At 52.0% G+C, this 18277-nt stretch overlaps 1 protein-coding gene across 1 annotated transcript in view; it reads left to right on the top strand.

Moving 5' to 3' along the window:
* LOC147025953 (pleckstrin homology domain-containing family A member 7-like) overlaps nucleotides 1-18277 on the top strand; it is a 192201-nt gene that overhangs the window by 105883 nt on the left and 68041 nt on the right. The window contains exon 20 of the mRNA XM_085880883.1: nucleotides 6462-6550. Coding sequence (XP_085737009.1) covers nucleotides 6462-6550 — 89 coding nt within the window. The remainder of the gene's footprint in view (nucleotides 1-6461; nucleotides 6551-18277) is intronic.

Genomic DNA, 18277 nt, shown 5'->3' with positions numbered 1-18277 from the left:
ATTTAGCCCCAACTTATTTTATTTTTTTATTTTTTTATTTTTACTTCCCCACTATAAATCGTCCCTAACCCCCTTTATCGTCCTTGTTCGGCTAACCTATCCTGTCACCTAGCCTACTCCCAACCCCCTCGTTCCCTTCCCGGAGGGGAGCAAGGGAGAGCTAGCGTCCTGTGTCGAGGCCCAACGAAGCCTCAGAATGGCCTCCCCAGAGTTCGGCGATCTATAACCAAAGTGGGTCCAGCGGCCCACAACGAGAGCGGGGATGGATGGTGCGGAGGGGTACATCTCCTAATCTACCCTAACCATTTAACTGTTAAACTACCCCGGGGCTTTCAACAAGCGCCTCTCGCTTAAACTATTGGTTCTAACAACCCAGATTCCCGTCGCCTGTGTTGGTGTCCTCACAATTTCGGGCCTCGCCCCCCAATTTTCTCTCCGTGCCCTCACACGGTCTCCTGGCTGGGACACGTGGCTCCCTTTGGCAGGCACGACCCTCTCCCGAATCTCCCGCTATGGCACCCCCGGGCACTACACTGCCTCCGAGCCTACCAGCTCCCTAACACCGGGGAGTGCCCCCCATGGCACCTCCCCTGAAACGCACACGTGGCAGGCCGGCCTCCCGGGCCCCTTTCCGAGGGTCACCCGTGCCCACTGCACTGCCCACGCGGCTAATGGCGCCCCGGGCCCCCGCACCAAGCAGGCGCACCCGTGCCCACTACTCTATCCCGGCCCCCCATGGGCCCTTGGCCTACCGCGGCCGACTAGCCTGGTGCCCGGGGTGCCCACTCAGCGATACTCACCTTTCGCAGCCACGCTCCCAAGCCCGTCAACAGGGCTCCTGCACCCCTCCAAATGGGTCTCGAGCCTACTTTCCCACCAACAACAAAACGACCTCCATTTTTCAATTTGACTAACCCCCTAACTCACTTTACTCTGACCCCGGGGTCCCTTGGGCGGGAGTCACTCCTCCCCCCAATCACTCATCGCACCATGCATTCCCCATTCACTCCACACACACACAGACCCGCTGGCCTCACTCACTCAGCATGTACACGTACTCACCTCACAACCCACAACTCTTCAACACACACACCGCTGAACTCTGCCATCCTTCTAACTACATCCCCTAACTAACTCGTGCTCCCACGTCGTCCCTTAAACTACAGCACGTTCCTTTTAACACTACGTAGCTAAACTACGTCCCCACTACACATCCAAAGTCTGTCTCTGTCTCCAAAATAATCATTTTATTTCCCAACCTAAAGCTCACTAAATCCCTCTAACTAATCCATTCCACGGACTCCATGAGGACTTACCCCTGCCCCATGAAGTCGGTCTAACTAAGCTAACCCTTCCCCCTAACTAGTTTCCATCCTGTGCCCAGGTAAGGGGGTCTTTCACCCCTTGCCCAGGAATCCTGTACACCCGAAAGTGAGGCTTGCTTCCCTTTTTTTTTTCTCTTTACATGCGCAGCACCTGCGCGGCAACTCGCGCTCTTTGCACCTTGCAACTGTCCGTGACGTCATGCAGCTGCACGTGTTCCTCGTCCCTCCTTGGACGGGACCATCCGGCAGAGATACCCCTCCTGCCGGATTCCAACCCCACGTGCAGCCATGACGTCACCGTGCGCATAAAAAAAAAACACAAGCCACACGTCTCGAGGGGTTCCCCACGCGAACACATGTGCTTTGCCCGTTGGAGCTTAACACACACGATCGTGTGGAGAACCCGTCCGGTCCAAATCCGTAGTCCTGCCTAAACTTTGTCCGTCCGCGGGATCGGCAAATCCACCGCGTGCGTTTCCGGACCGGGACTTCACTCTCGCAAGCGAGCACGTGGCGGTCTCGTGCGTTGCACAGCACGAACCGCGTGCTCACTGCTGGGTGAACCCGGCACGGTCCACGAAATAGCTACAGCCGCTACTCGGCTTTCTTTCTTTACATGTCGCCGTCGTCGCCATTCCACACACGCATACCTGCGTGTTACGACGCACACAGTCCACACCATTAAACTCACACCGGGAGACGCGGCTGCGTGCTCCCGCATGCCAACCGACATCTCCCTCACATACCGCTCTCTCACACACACGGTCTCCCTTGCACACAGCGACCTTGCACACGGCCGTTCACTCACGCGTGCCTCACTACTCACACAAACCATACTACTCACACACGCGGGGGCACTCAACCGCTGTGCCTCATCCACACTGGCCGTTTCATCCACACACGCGGGGGCACTAACCCGCGGTGCCTCATCCACACACGGCGTGCTGGGAAGCACGCATTCCGGCACCATCGCCACCACACCACTCACACGTGGTGCCTCACTCATACTGGCCGTTTCACTCACACACACGGCCTCACTCACACACGGTGCCCCATCCACACCCGGCGTGCTGGGAAGCACGTACTCTGGCACCATCGCCACCACACCACTCACACACGGGGTCGCTTCCACACACGGTGCCGCACTCACACCTTGCACCACACACACAGGGACAACCACACTGGGGATTTGTGTCCCCACAAGGGTCTCCGGGGCCTCTATACCCCCCAAGCTCTCCGTGCACCCGTCCACAGCACTCCTCCCCTCAACCTCGCAAAGCACGACCGAACTCACCTGGTCGTGACTCGCCTCAAGGGGGCAGACTCCCTCCCCTCGTTCCTGGAGGAGGCCACCCCGCTGCTCGCACCGGGTCCCTGCACGGTCCGCGAGCTCACCCCCATTATCCTCCACTACCTCCGTGTGTGTGTGCGCGTCACTTACCCCGTCTTCATCGTGTTTATTGGTCTCTGCTTCTTTCTGGCGTCTTTCCCTTATCTTTATGTAGGTCAACCTTGCTTTCTCTTTAAGTCGCTCCCGTCCTTCCCTGTTTTTCACTCCTTGCTCTTTCACGATCTCCGCGTACCTCATCCTTGCTCTCCGTATTAATTGTTCTTTTCTCTCCCTCGCAATTACTTTCACCTCGTCTCTTGTCTCCCGAATTACTTTTTCCTTACCCGCCTCCACCGCGGGCCCGACAGCCGCTGCACCCCCTCCCAGCTCGTTCGTTCCGACACGTGGAGTCGCCATTCCGAGTTCCCTGCTAACGGCCTTCATGCCCGCCTGCAGGCATCGGCCCATGTTCTGCGTCTCACCCCGTAGTTCTTTCATTTCTTTTTTCATTTGCTGTGTATTCGCATCCATCGTCGTTTTCACTTCATTCATATTCGCATCCATCTTTTCGTTCATGCCTTTCATTTCCGCATTCATTTGTGCCAGCATGGTGAATAGCTGGGCCATGTCGGGTGCGCTTGAGTGAGCCATTTCGGCAGGGGTTGGGGAAGGGTCTTGGTGGAGAGGGGGGGAGGTGTCATACACCGCGGCCGCTGCCGCACCCACCTCGGGCCCTGGGTTCAGTTGGGCGAGTCCGTGTTGCTGCACAATCAACATTTCCTGCTCGGGGATTCCATCCTGGACCATGGATTCTACATTACTACACATATACATTTCTAATACCCCCGGCTCCCGCTCGCCTTGAGACGCCATCTTGCTTCTCGTGAAGGGTTAATTTCGCTCGCTCGTAATTTGGAGGGAATCGGGGGTCGCTTCTCTCACCCCTGGACCGATTCCCGTGAATTTAGCCGGAGACAGGAGAGCCTGTTTTCCTGTTCTCCGATACCAGTGCCGCGAGGAGGGCGATGAATTTGTATCCCACTCCTGACACCAGTGTTGCGGTCTTCGCGCCCGCCAGCGTGCGGCGGCCACGTAGCTCGAATCGCGGCACGTCGCCCACCGGACGGACAATCCAGTGGTGACCCTCTCGGACTAACGCCGGGAACCAGTCACGGGTGGACCTTTCGGTCTCACCGCGATCGAGCCAATCAGCCCCGCGTGGGATAGGGTTGCTCGCCATGGTCGACCTACCTAAGTACCCACGCGGAGGGTAGACCGGGCGATCGCACCTCGCCGCAGGTCGACTTCGGACACGGGCCCAAAGCGACCCGTTCCGTACTATCAGAATAACCGAGCGGTGTTATCGTCGACCTCGACGGTTCGATTAATTATCGGGCGTACTCAGCCCACTACCAACCCTTTACGTGGAGCAAGATGGGGATTCAATGGGGAAAAGATGAAGCGAGCGGGAAACAGTTCAACAATAAAGCACATTTATTCGCGGCACACGGGAAGCACACAAATACAATTCCACCAAATGCACACAAAAAGAAAACACAATTCCCATTTACACAAAAAGCAAACATAAAAGTGAAAACACAGTGCAGAGCTAATTCCGACTACCGAGCACACGGCAACACTTATACAATTCTACTTCACAGACGGCGCCGACAACACATACCCAAAACCAAGGAAAAGAAATACCCTCAAGAATGAGGTAGGCCTGGGGCCGAGACCTGGTCGGGCCTACCCGTCTGGTGATGAGACGCGGAGCGGCGATGGCCCCGCAACCCGCGGGCCTCGTGGACAGTGCCTGGCAGGGGGGGTGGGAACGGGGCCCCCTTGGTCGCACTATCTCAGCGCGGGGGGAAACAGGAGGGGGTTGCTGATGCTCGGGGTATAGAGGATCTTTATTATGTGCGACGAGCGTCTCCACCTCGGCCAGGTCGCGCTGCCGGCCTCCCTCGGGCGCGCAGCTCCTTGCACGACGCGAGCACCCTTCGTCCGACTCGCCGCCTCTCCACAGCTCGTCCCCTCCGTTCCGACTCCAACGCACACGACGAGCAGCTCCACCGCCCGCGAAGTCTTGACTCTCTGTTCCGACTCCTTCGCCTCGTTCCGACTCCTTCGCCTCCGTTCTGCTGACTCTTTCGCTCCGACTTTTACGACTTGTTCCGACTCCTTCCTTCCTCCTTCCGACTTTTACTACTCCTTTAACTGACGAACACCGTCCTTTTATCCCCCCGTAACTTCGTCTTTGACCCCCTCCCTTTGACCTTTCAACTCGCTCCCCATTGGCCCGAGAAAAAGTGGGCGTGAAGGCTTTTTGATCCACAAATTTGCATATATCGATCGCCCTGGGGGCGGGGCCAGTCGCCCTCGCTCACCGATTGGACGGCAAAAAGTGGGCGTGTGTCGTTTTGGATCCGTTTTTGAAGCAGAAAATCCGTGATTTTGTACACGCTGTTCAACGTGCGCCCTACACGAGTCCAGCATCGGTGCCCATGAGTGGCGCGAGATGACGGTGATGCGATGGTGGCGAGTTGTGACGGTAAAGGTCATGGCGGTTGTGGTGAAGCGGCGTTGTGGTTGGTGGTTGATGTTGTGGTTGTGATGGTGGCGATTGGTCCAAAATAAAGACAGTAAAAGAAAAACGGCTATCCTAAAGAGTCGCAGCACGTATAAATGACATGTATTCCCACTAGACAACGGGTTTGGGCCTAACTACACATGTACTTACCGAGATACCTCACCTAAGGGACCTGAATGGTGGTTTGCGAATCTGGTAACCACAACAATATTAAACCAAGACTCACAGGAATCCAGATGCTTAGACACAAACATGGAGGTGGGTTTGACGCTTCGAGCTATACGAATTAGCGACGCATATCCGTAGTCACATTTAAGTACTTCTATGCTATATGAAGCATATATTAACCCCAGGAATAATTTCTGCAACAATATGTACAAAAGGGTCATTCACTTCTTCAGTAGGGGCTCTGGATCCTTTCCAGTAGTTGAACCTTTGGTTGTGGTGAGTGGTGTGACCAATTGTTTACTGCTGCACAAAAAAAAAACATCATCTTGCCAGTTTTCCCTCCGTCTTATTTGATTTTTGGTGCCAGAAATTATGTTATCTTTTGATTTACTGCTCTTGTTAACAGCAAGTAGACTTGTTTGGGCCCAACCATATTGTTCAGAGGTTGGGCACTTTCCTTTGTGCAATTTAGTCTGGGTTTCATTTTCAACAAAACTGAATGGACACACTGGTGTTTGCATCAGTGCGTTGCGTCACAATGGCGCCGTCCTTCAGATGGGACATTACGCCAGGTGTCGGTCTACGAGCATTGGCTTGTGGATATTACGAGATCCCATGGTGTCTTTAACAAAGATTAGGCGAGTTATTGCTGACACCCTGAAGAAGTTACAAATTTCTTCCCCGACTCGCTTTATTTCAGTTTGGGTTCTGACACCCCATCACCTACCATTGATTGACAGTCCATAGCAGAGCCTGGAGCATGGTCAGGACAAGTAACAACAACTTATTTGGTGTCTAATGTTACCATGATCTCACCTGCTTACTCACACAACAGTCACTTTACCTGTTGGTATTGTTAAATTCAAACGTTCTATGTTTTGTATGCACCTCCTTTAGCGAAGCGATCTTTTCTCAATACAGGAGCATGGCTAGTTAAAAAGGAAGTTCCGCAGTCATGTAGGCCGATGGTTTCCCGTTCTAAATGTCTGATTGCTAAGTCCTATGTGTATCTCATTCACAATCAAACGGATCTCCCTGTCTCTTCCAGCAACTGAACCCTCAAAAGAACTTGCAGTATCCAATTCATCCCACACCTCATCTTTAACGGCCAACTCCAACCTTGGCTCGCTTCATCATGTAAGTCACTGTTAACTGTATCCTATCATTACGTGTGCTCTTGCCTTTTTATAAATGCTATTCTATCTATCTATATACAATATATATATATATATATATATATATATATATATATATATATATATATATATATATATATATATATATATATATATATATATATATATATATATATATAATATAATCCTGGTGTTGGCGCAGTGGTTAGGGCAGCGGCTTGGGATCCAAAAGGTCCTGAGTTCAAGCCCCGTTGGGCCACTGAATTAATACACCAGGGGGTTGACTCAGCCTGTCATCTTTCCAAGGTCGGCGAAATGAGTACCAGTGTACTGGGCCGGTGTATACCCTGGTTAAAATAGGTGTACCATATCCCTGTGTCACAAGAGGCGACCAGGGTTGCGTCAGGAAGGGCATCCAGCGTAAAACATGTGCCAAATCACGATGCGGATCATACGGATGATCCGCTGTGGCGACCCTGAACGGGAGCAGCCGAAAGAAGAAGAAGATATATATATATATATATATATATATATATATATATATATATATATATATATATATATATATACATACAGTAATCCCCCGCTATGTCACGGTTCACTTATCGCGCCCCCGGTTCATCGCGGGTTTTCACTTGGAACCTAACTAATTTTTTTCTGCGGATTCCCCTGGTATATCGCGGTAATAATATATAAAATATAAATGATTTAAGCAATAGATTATAACGCGTGGTGCTCGACCAGTCACACAACGCACGAGACAAAGTTTCGCTTGTGAACTTCGAATATTTTCTACATTTTTTTTCTCCAAGCCCAACGATGCCGACCAAACGCCCTGCACCTTCTAAAGCTTCTGGCAAGGAACCAAAGCGCCAGAGGAAGGTTTATATTCACTCCATATAAATCAAACCCAATCGTGTTTATACACCGCCCAGTGTTTAATAATCACGATATAAATCAAACCCAATCGTGTTTATACACCGCCCAGTGTTTAATAATCACGATATAAATCAAACCCAATCGTGTTTATACACCGCCCAGCGTTTAATAATCACTCGATATAAATCAAACTGATTCGTGTTTATACACCGCCCAGCGTTTAATATCACTCGATATAAATCAAAATTAATCGTGTTTATACACCGCCCAGCGTTTAATAATCACTCGGTATAAAAAAACCCAATCGTGTTTATACACCGCCCAGCATTTAATAATCACTCGATATAAATTGAGAGTATACCGGTAAGAATTGAGAGTATACCGGACTCCGTGCTAATTGCTGATATCGTCTTTGAGGCTGTGGAAAGCTTTTACAACAACGACATCTGGCCTCAGCCATATGCCCGTTAATTCGTACGTTGATGATAACTTTGGATAGATTCCCCAGTGAAGCTGCTGTTACTTTCTTTTGTGAGTAGAGAGCCACAGAAGTGGGTTTATTTCTTCTAAGAGTAGATTTGCATACCCTGGCATAATGCCCTTTCTTGTCACAATTCATGCATGTGGCATCCCTGGCGGGGCATTTGTTGTGGGGGTGTCTTTTGTACCCACAAAAGAAGCATTTACCAACCGATGTAGTGGCTGAGGAGTTTGAAGACGTCTGTGTATCCGATTCCTCGGGTTTATCTCCATCCTCAGTGTCGGAGGTGCCCTGGGGGGTTCCTTGAGTTTCCGCCGTAGCAGCGTTCATTAGCAACACCGGTGTCCCAAATGACTCAGATTGCTGCTGAGCCGTATCCATAGCTCGGGCCTGGTTAGCTACCATTTCAAGAGTGGGTTGTGCTTTCTCCAGTAAGCGTTGCCGAATGGGGGCTGACCTGAGCCCTTGGATGAACGCCTCTCTGGTCGCTTCATCTCGGTGTTCCTCGGCGGTTACTGCCCGGAAACTGCAGTCTTTGCCCAACTGCCTCAGAGCTTGCAGGAACTGATCGATTGTCTCCCCGGCTGCTTGCCTGCGTGTGTTGAGAAGATGTTGTATGTATACCTCGTTCTTGCGCTTCACGTAGAGCGCCCGCAGCACGTCGATCGCTGCGTCGTAGGTGTCACACTCCGAGAAGAGCCTGAATACACTGGGTGAGACATGGTTTACAAGTGCGGCCAGTTTGTCCCTCCCTCTTCAATAATGGTCAGATAGTGTGAGAAGGAACGGAACCAATGCGACCATTTCATTTCCGAGTCAGTCGCGTTTGGGTCTGCGTCAAACCTCTCCGGCTTGTAGATCTTGTCCATTGTCGGTTGAGGGAGCCGAAGGGATCAAGTGAAATAAATTGTAATGAATGCGAGGGAAGAACCTTCAGAGTGTAGGCTTTATTTCACTTGATTGAAGCCGCTTCTATGGGCACATCAGGGGATACATGTTCAGCAAGGAGTACATGTGTAGCAAGGAGTACATGTGCAGCAAGGTATACATGTGCAGTAGATCACCGCAAAATATATCAGCAATGAGCACGGAGTCCGGTATACTCTCAATTCTTACCATTCAACGAGCACCAAGTGGACCACCGCCGTAAATGACAATGCCCCAGGGACAATCCCACCGACCGCGCGGAATCTCGGTTTTATCTGTCCCGTGTGCGAGCCGCGCGACATGTGATCACGCGTCACATCCTTCAATTCATCACACAAACCCAATCATGTTTTCACACCACCCAGCGTTTCATAATCACTCGATATAAATCAAACCTGTGGTGTCATGGTAGAGGTGCCCCAAGGCAGACACGAGCGGGGGAACAGTTCAACCCTGCTTTATTGCACGAGCGAGAGTGTGAGCGTACGTTGCCCGTAACTCCCCTTTATTACGTACTCGATGCACTCTACAAGCCACACGACTTACAGGCTCCCAGGCCACAGCGGCTACAGCAACTACTACGACTCCTCAGGCGGCGCGCACTCCTATATCCCGCGCAAGCACGTGATCACTCCAAACCACTCCTCCACCACGCTCCCCCACATCATGCCCTGCCCCCCGCAGGCCCGCTACACCACACTCCTCCCTCCTAAAACTGTGATTAATAAATGACCATCAGCATAAGAAGTGCCATCATAAGCAACACAGAATACCACGATATAAAAGCAGAGAAGGCACAAAAACGATAATAACCCCAAAAAGAAAAAGCATAGGTCATCACACCATAGAACGTGTTGATGCGAGCGAGTGGAGCTGCAATGGCCGGGTTCCGAAGACTGAATTGCACAACGAACCCACAAAAACCCTGACCGCGTTACAGATATCAAGAAGCAAGGCGGGAAGCACAGCATCACTACGCAGCAGAAGCGCCCCCAGGCAGCTCATGCTTACACGCCCTTCGGCGAGGTCGTGGCGGCCTCCCGAGCAAACCCCCCCCCTCCAGCACCATCAAACGCCCCCGGCCAACAAGGCGGCACATCTCCCCCAGCCAGACCCGAATCAGATAAACATTCCGAGCCCGGAAGCCCGCTGTCTGGAAGCCGTGGCGCCAATGCAAAACCCGACTGACCTTGGGCAGGGACGCTGAACAGCGCCATCGGCCGGGTGCACCAACAACCCCATACAACCCACGCATCACAATCAGCCGAGATTCCAACGTACGCCCAAACGGCCTCGGGCGAGAACAGAGAGTCGCGCCTCAGGCGCCAGGCACGTCCGACCTTGCCGAAACCAGAGGTGGGGGTAACGCTGAACAGCGTACCAGCCCCGGCTCTGAGTCGCTCTCTGAGACCCACACGGCAATTGGACGGCAGCAATCCCATAAAGCCTTCACATCACATCCGTTATCAGGAAAATCCCATCGATTGATCCCAGCCAAACATATTCTCACACCTGAACTGCCGGCATTTATTTCAACAACGTTAAACTGCATCACTTGAGCAATGAAAAACAAATACGCAATGAACAGCAACCCATGAACCACATCACGTGTCCGTCTCCCGGCTGTCGTCGCGACGTTGCGTTGACCTGCTTGCCGTCGACAGTCGCGATCCGCGAACTTCTTGAACGCGACGGGCTCGCTGCAACTCCCCGTCGACACCGCCTGAACAACACAGGCGGGCCTTGCATCATGAGCGCAGCCGAAGCGCGAGAGCTGGCACGGCTCCCGTTGCTCCCGAACCGCAGATCATCGTTGCAGGAAGCAACGAACGGCCGCTCCCGTTGCACCGATGCGGCTCCTGCCGCCAGAACCTCGCCCTCGGGTCTCGAAGGAAGCACCGGTGCACCTGGAGGTACGAACTGGAGATCCAGCTCGAGGTGCGTCAACCAGTCCCGACCCAAAAGGGTGGGCCCCTCCCCTCGTACCACAAACACCGAGAGTAGGGCGCTTCGACCCCGGCAGACCACCGAGACGTCGGCCACCGCAAGCGGTGCAATCGCTTCGCCGGTGTACGTGCACAGCGACAAGGTCGTCTTGACCAGGCGAACACCGCGAAGACTACGACCCGCCCGCTCGCCCATGACCGACACTGCAGCCCCGGTGTCAACGTAAAACACGGTCGGCTCGCCATTCACCTCGACTTCCACCGTGATTGGTCATGTCACCTCCGGACCAATCGAAAACAGACTCAACATTGGTTGCATCTCCTGCTCCGGCATCGCTATGTCCCGGCTGCAGGCCGCTCCCCAGGTCACTGGGGTCCTCCCGCACCTCGCCATCCAAGACCCCAACGGAGGCCCCCGCCATCCGACACACATGCTTCAAATGTCCCACCTTGTGACAATGCAAACACACGGTGTTCTTATACGGGCACACTCGTCGCAGGTGCGGACCACCACATCCCCAGCACCCCTGGAAATCCACCTCACTCCCGGTGCGGCCGCGCTGCGGCGCGCGCCCCCGGCCCGCACCGCCAGACGCGCGCGCGACCTGGGGCACCTGGGTCATCGCGTGGACCCCGGAATCAGCCGACATGCCCCAGCTGGAGCTACTCATTACGTCCTGGCCGGCGATGGCGCGGACATCTGTGAGCGTCTGTTCGACAGCCGACGCAGTCCCGACCGCTTGGTCGAATGTAACGTCGCTCACCCGCAGAATGGCTGCCACCATCTTCGCGTCTCGCAGACCTGAAATAAAACGATCTCTGAGTCGCGCCGGACGCTCCTCTGCCGTAAACTTGCAAGCCACGGCCGGATGCTTCACCCGTGCCACGAAATCTGCAACGCGCTCCTCCGCACCCTTCGCGAGGTGATCGAACTGGTACCGAGCGAGCTGCAATGACTTCTCTGGCGCCAAGTGGGTCTTCATCTTCTCCACGATATCCTGAAACGATAGCCCGTCATCACTGGGCTTATCTGGAGCTACCAAAATCACTCAGCAGCCGGTAGTGCTCCGTTGACAGCGAGGCGAGCAAGATCGACTTGCGTTTGCCTTCATCATCCACATCATTCGCGTGGAAATAGCAGCCCAATTGTTCAGAAAACAATTCGAAGTCATCTCCCACGAAGACGGGCACGTGCCCGTGCGCCGTGCCCCGACCTTCTGCCATGCTGGTGAGATGCCTGGCCCCGGAGCCTGTGATGCGCTCTTCGCGAGGCGCCCCTCCGAGACCTCGAACCGCGCGGGGTGCGCTGAGTTACTCGCTGCCGATCCGAACCCAACCACCCTGCACATGCCGATCCGAACAGCCTCGTCGCCAAACTGTAGTGTCGTGATAGTGGTGCTTCGAAGGCAGACACGAGCGGGGGAAACAGTCCAACCCGGCTTTGTTGCACGAGCGGGAGCGTGAGCGTACGTTGCCCGTAACTCCCCTTTATTACGTACTCGATGCACTCTACAAGCCACAGCCACTACAGCAACCACTACAACGCCTCAGGCGGCGCGCACTCCTATATCCCTTGCACGCGCGTGATCACGCCGACCACTCCTCCACATCATGCCCTGCCCCCGCAGGCCCGCTACACCACACAAGTGAAATAAATTGAAATGAAAGCGAGGGAAGAACCTTCAAAGTGTAGGCTTTATTTCACTTGATTGAAGCCGCTTCTACGGGCACATCAGGGGATACATGTGCAGCAAGGAGTACATGTGCAGTAGATCACCGCAAAATAAATCAGCATAAGCACGGAGTCCGGTATACTCTCAATTCTCACCATTCAACGAGCACCAAGTGGACCGCCGCCGTAAATGACAATGCCCCAGGGACAATCCCCCCGACCGCGCGGAATCTCGGCTTTATCTATCCCGTGCACGAGCCGCGCGACATGTGATCACGCGTCTCGTCCTTCAATTCACCACAAACCACTCGATATAAATCAAACCCAATCGTGTTTGCACACCACCCAGCGTTTAATAATCACTCGAGAAAATCAAACCCGATCGTGTTTATACACCGCCCAGCGTTTAATATTCACTCAATATAAATCGAACCCAATCGTGTTTATACACTGCCCAGCGTTTAATAATCACTCGATATAAATCAAACCCAATCGTGTTTATACACCGCCCAGCGTTTAATATTCACTCAATATAAATCAAACCCAATCGTGTTTACACACCGCCCATCGTTTAATATTCACTCAATATAAATCAAACCCAATCGTGTTTACACACCGCCCAGAGTGTAATGAAGACGAGAGAAGAACCTTCAGAGTATAGGCTTTATTCCATTTGATTGGAGCCGCTTCTACGGGCACACCAGGAAATACAAACGCAGCATGGAGTACAAGCAGTAAGGTACACACGCGCAACTAATCACCGCAAAATAAATCAGTATTATATATCAATCAGTGTTCTCACCATTCAATGAGCACCAAGTGAGCCGGCGACATACAATGGCAATGCCCCAGGGACAAAACCCCGCGGCCGAGCCGAACCTCAGCTTTATCTCTTCTGTGCTCGAGCCGGGCATCACGTGGTCACACGTCACGACCTTCCATTCACCACATTCTCCCCGTCTTTAAAATGTAACTAGAGGCCCAGCTAACGCACCATGATTACTTCAGCGCTACAGGAGTATACATTTCAAGCAATGCGAACTATCTAATCTACAGAAGCATACATGCCAAGCAGTGAGGATTATTTTGAGTTGTAGGAGCATGGTAATGAGCATCAATATATTATGTAACGAGCATATAGGAGCATGAGCATCGAGGATGCCAATAATCCCCTTTACAGATTGGGTCGGCGAGGGGGTTTTATCCGTCGACCTCTCCGGGAGTAGATGGCGGTTTCACATGAGTGAGGCTTCCGATCCTCTTGGTGAGCCTCGACTCGAGCCGGAGATGACTCCCCGATCGCCGCCGGGTGGAACGCGGTAGCTCCGTGTCTCGGGTGGAGTCTCTGGGGGAGAAACACCTGGGGAGGGAATGTCAGAGGGAGGTGTGCCAGATGGTGGAGTACCGGCGGGGGGAGTACCTGAGGGAGCCAAATGACGAACCGACACGGTGGTCTCCCTGCCATCCGGGAGCCTGACATGAGCGTATTCTGGATTAGTATCGATGAGTTCAACCTCTTCCACCATGGGTTCATACTTGCTTTGTCGTACCTGGCGTTTCATGAACACTGTTCTGGGATGGGTTAGCCAGTCGGGCACCGATCGGCCGTCAACATAACATCGTTGGTGAGTAAACATTCGTTCGTGAGGAGTTGCATTGGTGGACGTGCAGAGCAGAGAGCGTATGGAATTCAGAGCGTCAGGAAGGGTAACCTCCCACCGCTCGGGCCCCAGTCCTCTTGATTTCAACGCCAGAGTTACGGCTTTCCAAATAACTCCATTATATCGTTCCACCTGACCATTACCCTGTGGGTTGTAACCCGTCGTTCGACTAGTTGCGATGCCGTGCTCTAATAGGAACTGTTTTAGCCTGGCCGACATGAAACACGGCCCTCTGTCTGAATGTATGTACGAAGGTTTCCCAAACATAGCGAAGAGGTCAGACAGACATTTCACGACAGTGCCCGAGGTCATATCCGAGCACGGAAACGCGAAAGGGAACCTTGAATACTCATCAACAACAGTGAATATGTATCTGTTGTCTGTCTCGGTCGGCAGGGGCCCTTTGAAGTCAATGTTTAGTCTCTCGAAGGGAGAAGTGGCCTTGATCAGTCTGCCAGAAGCCGAACCATAGAATCTGGGTTTTAGTTCAGCACAAACAGGGCATGAAGCATTCATTTGTTTAATATCTTCAATAGAATAGGGCAGGTTCTGTCTGCGTACGAAATGTGCCATTCTGGTTACCCCTGGGTGGCACAGAGACACATGGAGGTCTTGCAAAGCCCGACCGATAGCGGCCGAGCAGTAGACCCGCGATAAGGTGTCTGCAGCAGGGTTTTCCCTCCCGGGCCGGTAAACAATGTCGTAACTGTAGCAGGCTAGGTCTATCCGCCATCTCATAATTTTTTCATTCTTAATTTTCCCGTTATTTTTCCCATCAAACATGAATGCCACGGATCGTTGGTCCGTAACAAGCGTGAAGTGGTTTCCCAGTAAATAATGTCTCCATTCACGCAGCGCTTCGACGATGGCGTACGCTTCCTTCTCTATCGCTGAGTGTCTCTGCTCGCTTCCAGAGAGAGTTCTCGAGAAGAACGCGACGGTCGCCCGGACTGATTAAGCGTAGCAGCTATCGCGTGATCAGAAGCATCTGTTTCCACCACGAAGGGCACCGAGCTATCGATCGATAATACCACGGAATTACTGATATCGTCTTTGAGGTTGTGGAAAGCTGTTACAACAGCGGCATCTGGTGGAAAGTTTTTGCAATGCACTAGGGGATGTATTTTCTCGGAGTATTGCGAAATCCATCTCGCATAGTAAGCGAACATGCCGATCACCCGGCGCATTGTCTGCAGGTCCTGAGGTGGGGGTAGCTCACGAAGTGGGCGCAATCGTTCAGGATCAGGCTTAATCGTGCCGTCGGCTATCGTGTAGCCGAGAAGGTCAATTGACCTTGCCGAGAATACGCATTTCTCGTAGTTGAGAGTCAGATTATATTTTCTAGCAATGCTCAAGAATCTGTCCAGATTCATATCATGTTCCCCCTGATCCCTACCGCACACTGTGACATTGTCCACGTAAACAAAAGTGTCTTTGAGGTTTTCATCTGAGATGATGTCGTCCATAACCCGTTGGAAGCAAGCTACCCTATTCGTGACACCGAATGGAATCCTCCTGAATTGAAAGAGGCGCCTACCTGCCTGGAATGCGGTGTAAGGTTTGTCTTCCTCTCGGATGGGAATTTGGTGATAGGCGCTTCGCAAGTCGATGGTACTGAATACCTTATAATTGGCCACGCGTTCGACCATCTCGTCTATGCGCGGCAGGGGGTAGGCGTCGAGTTGGGTAAAGCGATTGACCGTTTGGGAATAATCGACAACCATTCGTTTCTTATGGTTCTGACTGCTGGTTACTAACACCTGTGCGCGCCATGGCGAGTCGCTCGGTTCTATAATTCCTTCTTCCAGTAATCGCTTGGTTTCTGAAGTGATGAAATTCATGTCAGCAGTGGTATATCGCCGCGATTTGATCGCTATCGGTTTGCAGACCGGCGACAAGTTAGCGAACAGCTGGGGGGATGTCACCTCCGCGGTGGTCAAGGCATTTAAAATTAGACGAGGTTTGCTTCCTCCAAAGGGTATTTCGATGCTCATGTGCTGCTTGAGGACATTATGACCCAGAATTACGTCTGCGCACAAATCACGAAGCACCAGTACCCTTACATCCCGATGCGTGTACCCTTTTACCTCCAATTCAACATTGCAGTACCCTCGTACGCGGGACTGTAGTGAGGTGGCAGCCATGCATACCGTATTGTCTGTCGGGTGGATTATCCATTTCCTGCCCTTCACTAGCGAGCTGTTGACGAAACTTTCAGAGCTACCGGTATCAATCAGTGCCTCAGCCATATGCCCGTTAATTCGTACGTTGATTATAGCCTTGGATAGATTCCCCGGGGAGGCTGCAGTTAATTTATTTTGCGAGTAGAGAGCCGCAGAAGTGGGTTTATTTCTCCTTAGAGTAGATTTACATACCCTGGCATAATGCCCTTTCTTGTCGCAATTCATGCATGTGGCATCTCTGGCGGGGCATTTTTGACGGGGGTGCCTTTTGTACCCACAAAAGAAGCATTTACCAACCGGAGTAGCAGCTGAGGAGTTTGACGTGGCCTGTGTATCCGGCTCCTCGGGTGTTTCTCCATCCCCTATGTCTGGCTGTGTCTGTGCCAGTGGGGTTCCTTGGATTCCCATCGTAGCAGCGTTCATAAGCAGCATCGGTGTCCCAAATGACTCAGATTGCTGCTGTGCCGTATCCATCGCTCGAGCCTGATCGACTACCTTGTCGAGAGTGGGTTGCGCTTTCTCTGAGTCCTTGGATGAATGCCTCCCGTGTCGCTTCATTTCGGTGTTCCTCGGCGCTTACGGCCCGGAAGCTGCAGTCTTTTTCCCAGCTGATTCAGAGCTTGCAGGAACTGATCGATTGTCTCCCCGGCAGCTTGCCTGCGTGTGTTGAGAAGATGTCGTATGTATACCTCGTTCTTGCGCTTCACGTAGAGCGCCTGCAGCACGTCGATCGCTGCTTCGTAAGTGTCGCACTCCGAGAAGAGCCTGTACACGCTGGGCGAGACATGATTCAGGAGGGCGGCAAATTTGTCAGCTCCCTCTTCGATGATGGTCAGATAGTCTGAGAAGGAACAGAACCAATGCGGCCATTTCATTTCTGCGTCAGTCGCGTTTGGGTCTGCGTCGAACCTCTCTGGTTTGTAGATCTTGTCCATCGTTGGTTGAGAGAGCCGAGAAAACTAAATGGAATAAATTGAAATGAAGACGAGAGAAGAACCTTCAGAGTATAGGCTTTATTCCATTTGATTGAAGCCGCTTCTACGGGCACACCAGGAAATACAGACGCAGCATGGAGTACAAGCAGTAAGGTACACACGCGCAACTAATCACTGCAAAATAAATCAGTATTATATATCAATCAGTGTTCTCACCATTCAATGAGCACCAAGTGAGCCGGCGACATACAACGGCAATGCCCCAGGGACAAAACCACGCGGCCGAGCCGAACCTCAGCTTTATCTCTTCTGTGCTCGAGCCGGGCAACATGTGATCACACGTCACGACCTTCAATTCACCACATTCGTTTAATAATCACTCGATATAAATAAAACCCAATCGTGTTTATACACCGCCCAGCGTTTAATAATCACTCGATATAAATAAAACCCAATCGTGTTTATACACCGCCCAGCGTTTAATAATCACTCGATATAAATCAAACCCAATCATGTTTATACACTGCGTTTATAAAAAAAAAAATAGGCATTTTTGGGGGAGGGTCCATTCATTGCGGATTTTCACTTCTCGCGGGGGGGGGGGGTTGGAACGTAACCCCTGCGATAAACGGGGGATGACTGTAGATATATATATATATATATATATATATATATATATATATATATATATATATATATATATATATATATATATATATATATATATATATATCTTCTTCTTCTTCTTTCGGCTGCTCCCGTTAGGGGTCGCCACAGCGGATCATCCGTGTGATCCGCATAGTGATTTGGCACATGTTTTACGCCTAATGCCCTTCCTGACGCAACCCTGGTCGCCTCTTACGACACAGGGATATGGTACACCTATTTTAACCGGGGTATACACCGGCCCAGTATACTGGTACTCATTTCGCCGACCTCGGAAGGATGACAGGCTGAGTCAACCCCCTGGTGTATTAATTCAGTGGCCCAACGGGGCTTGAACTCAGGACCTTTTGGATCCCAAGCCTGCTGCCCAAACCACTG

Source organism: Eptatretus burgeri, chromosome 5 (assembly GCF_056783735.1).
Source record: "Eptatretus burgeri isolate ZD-2024b chromosome 5, Ebu_testis_v1, whole genome shotgun sequence".
NCBI lineage: Eukaryota > Metazoa > Chordata > Myxini > Myxiniformes > Myxinidae > Eptatretus > Eptatretus burgeri.
The sequence above is the reverse complement of the archived record's forward strand: the minus strand, read 5'-3'. Positions and strand labels throughout refer to the sequence as shown.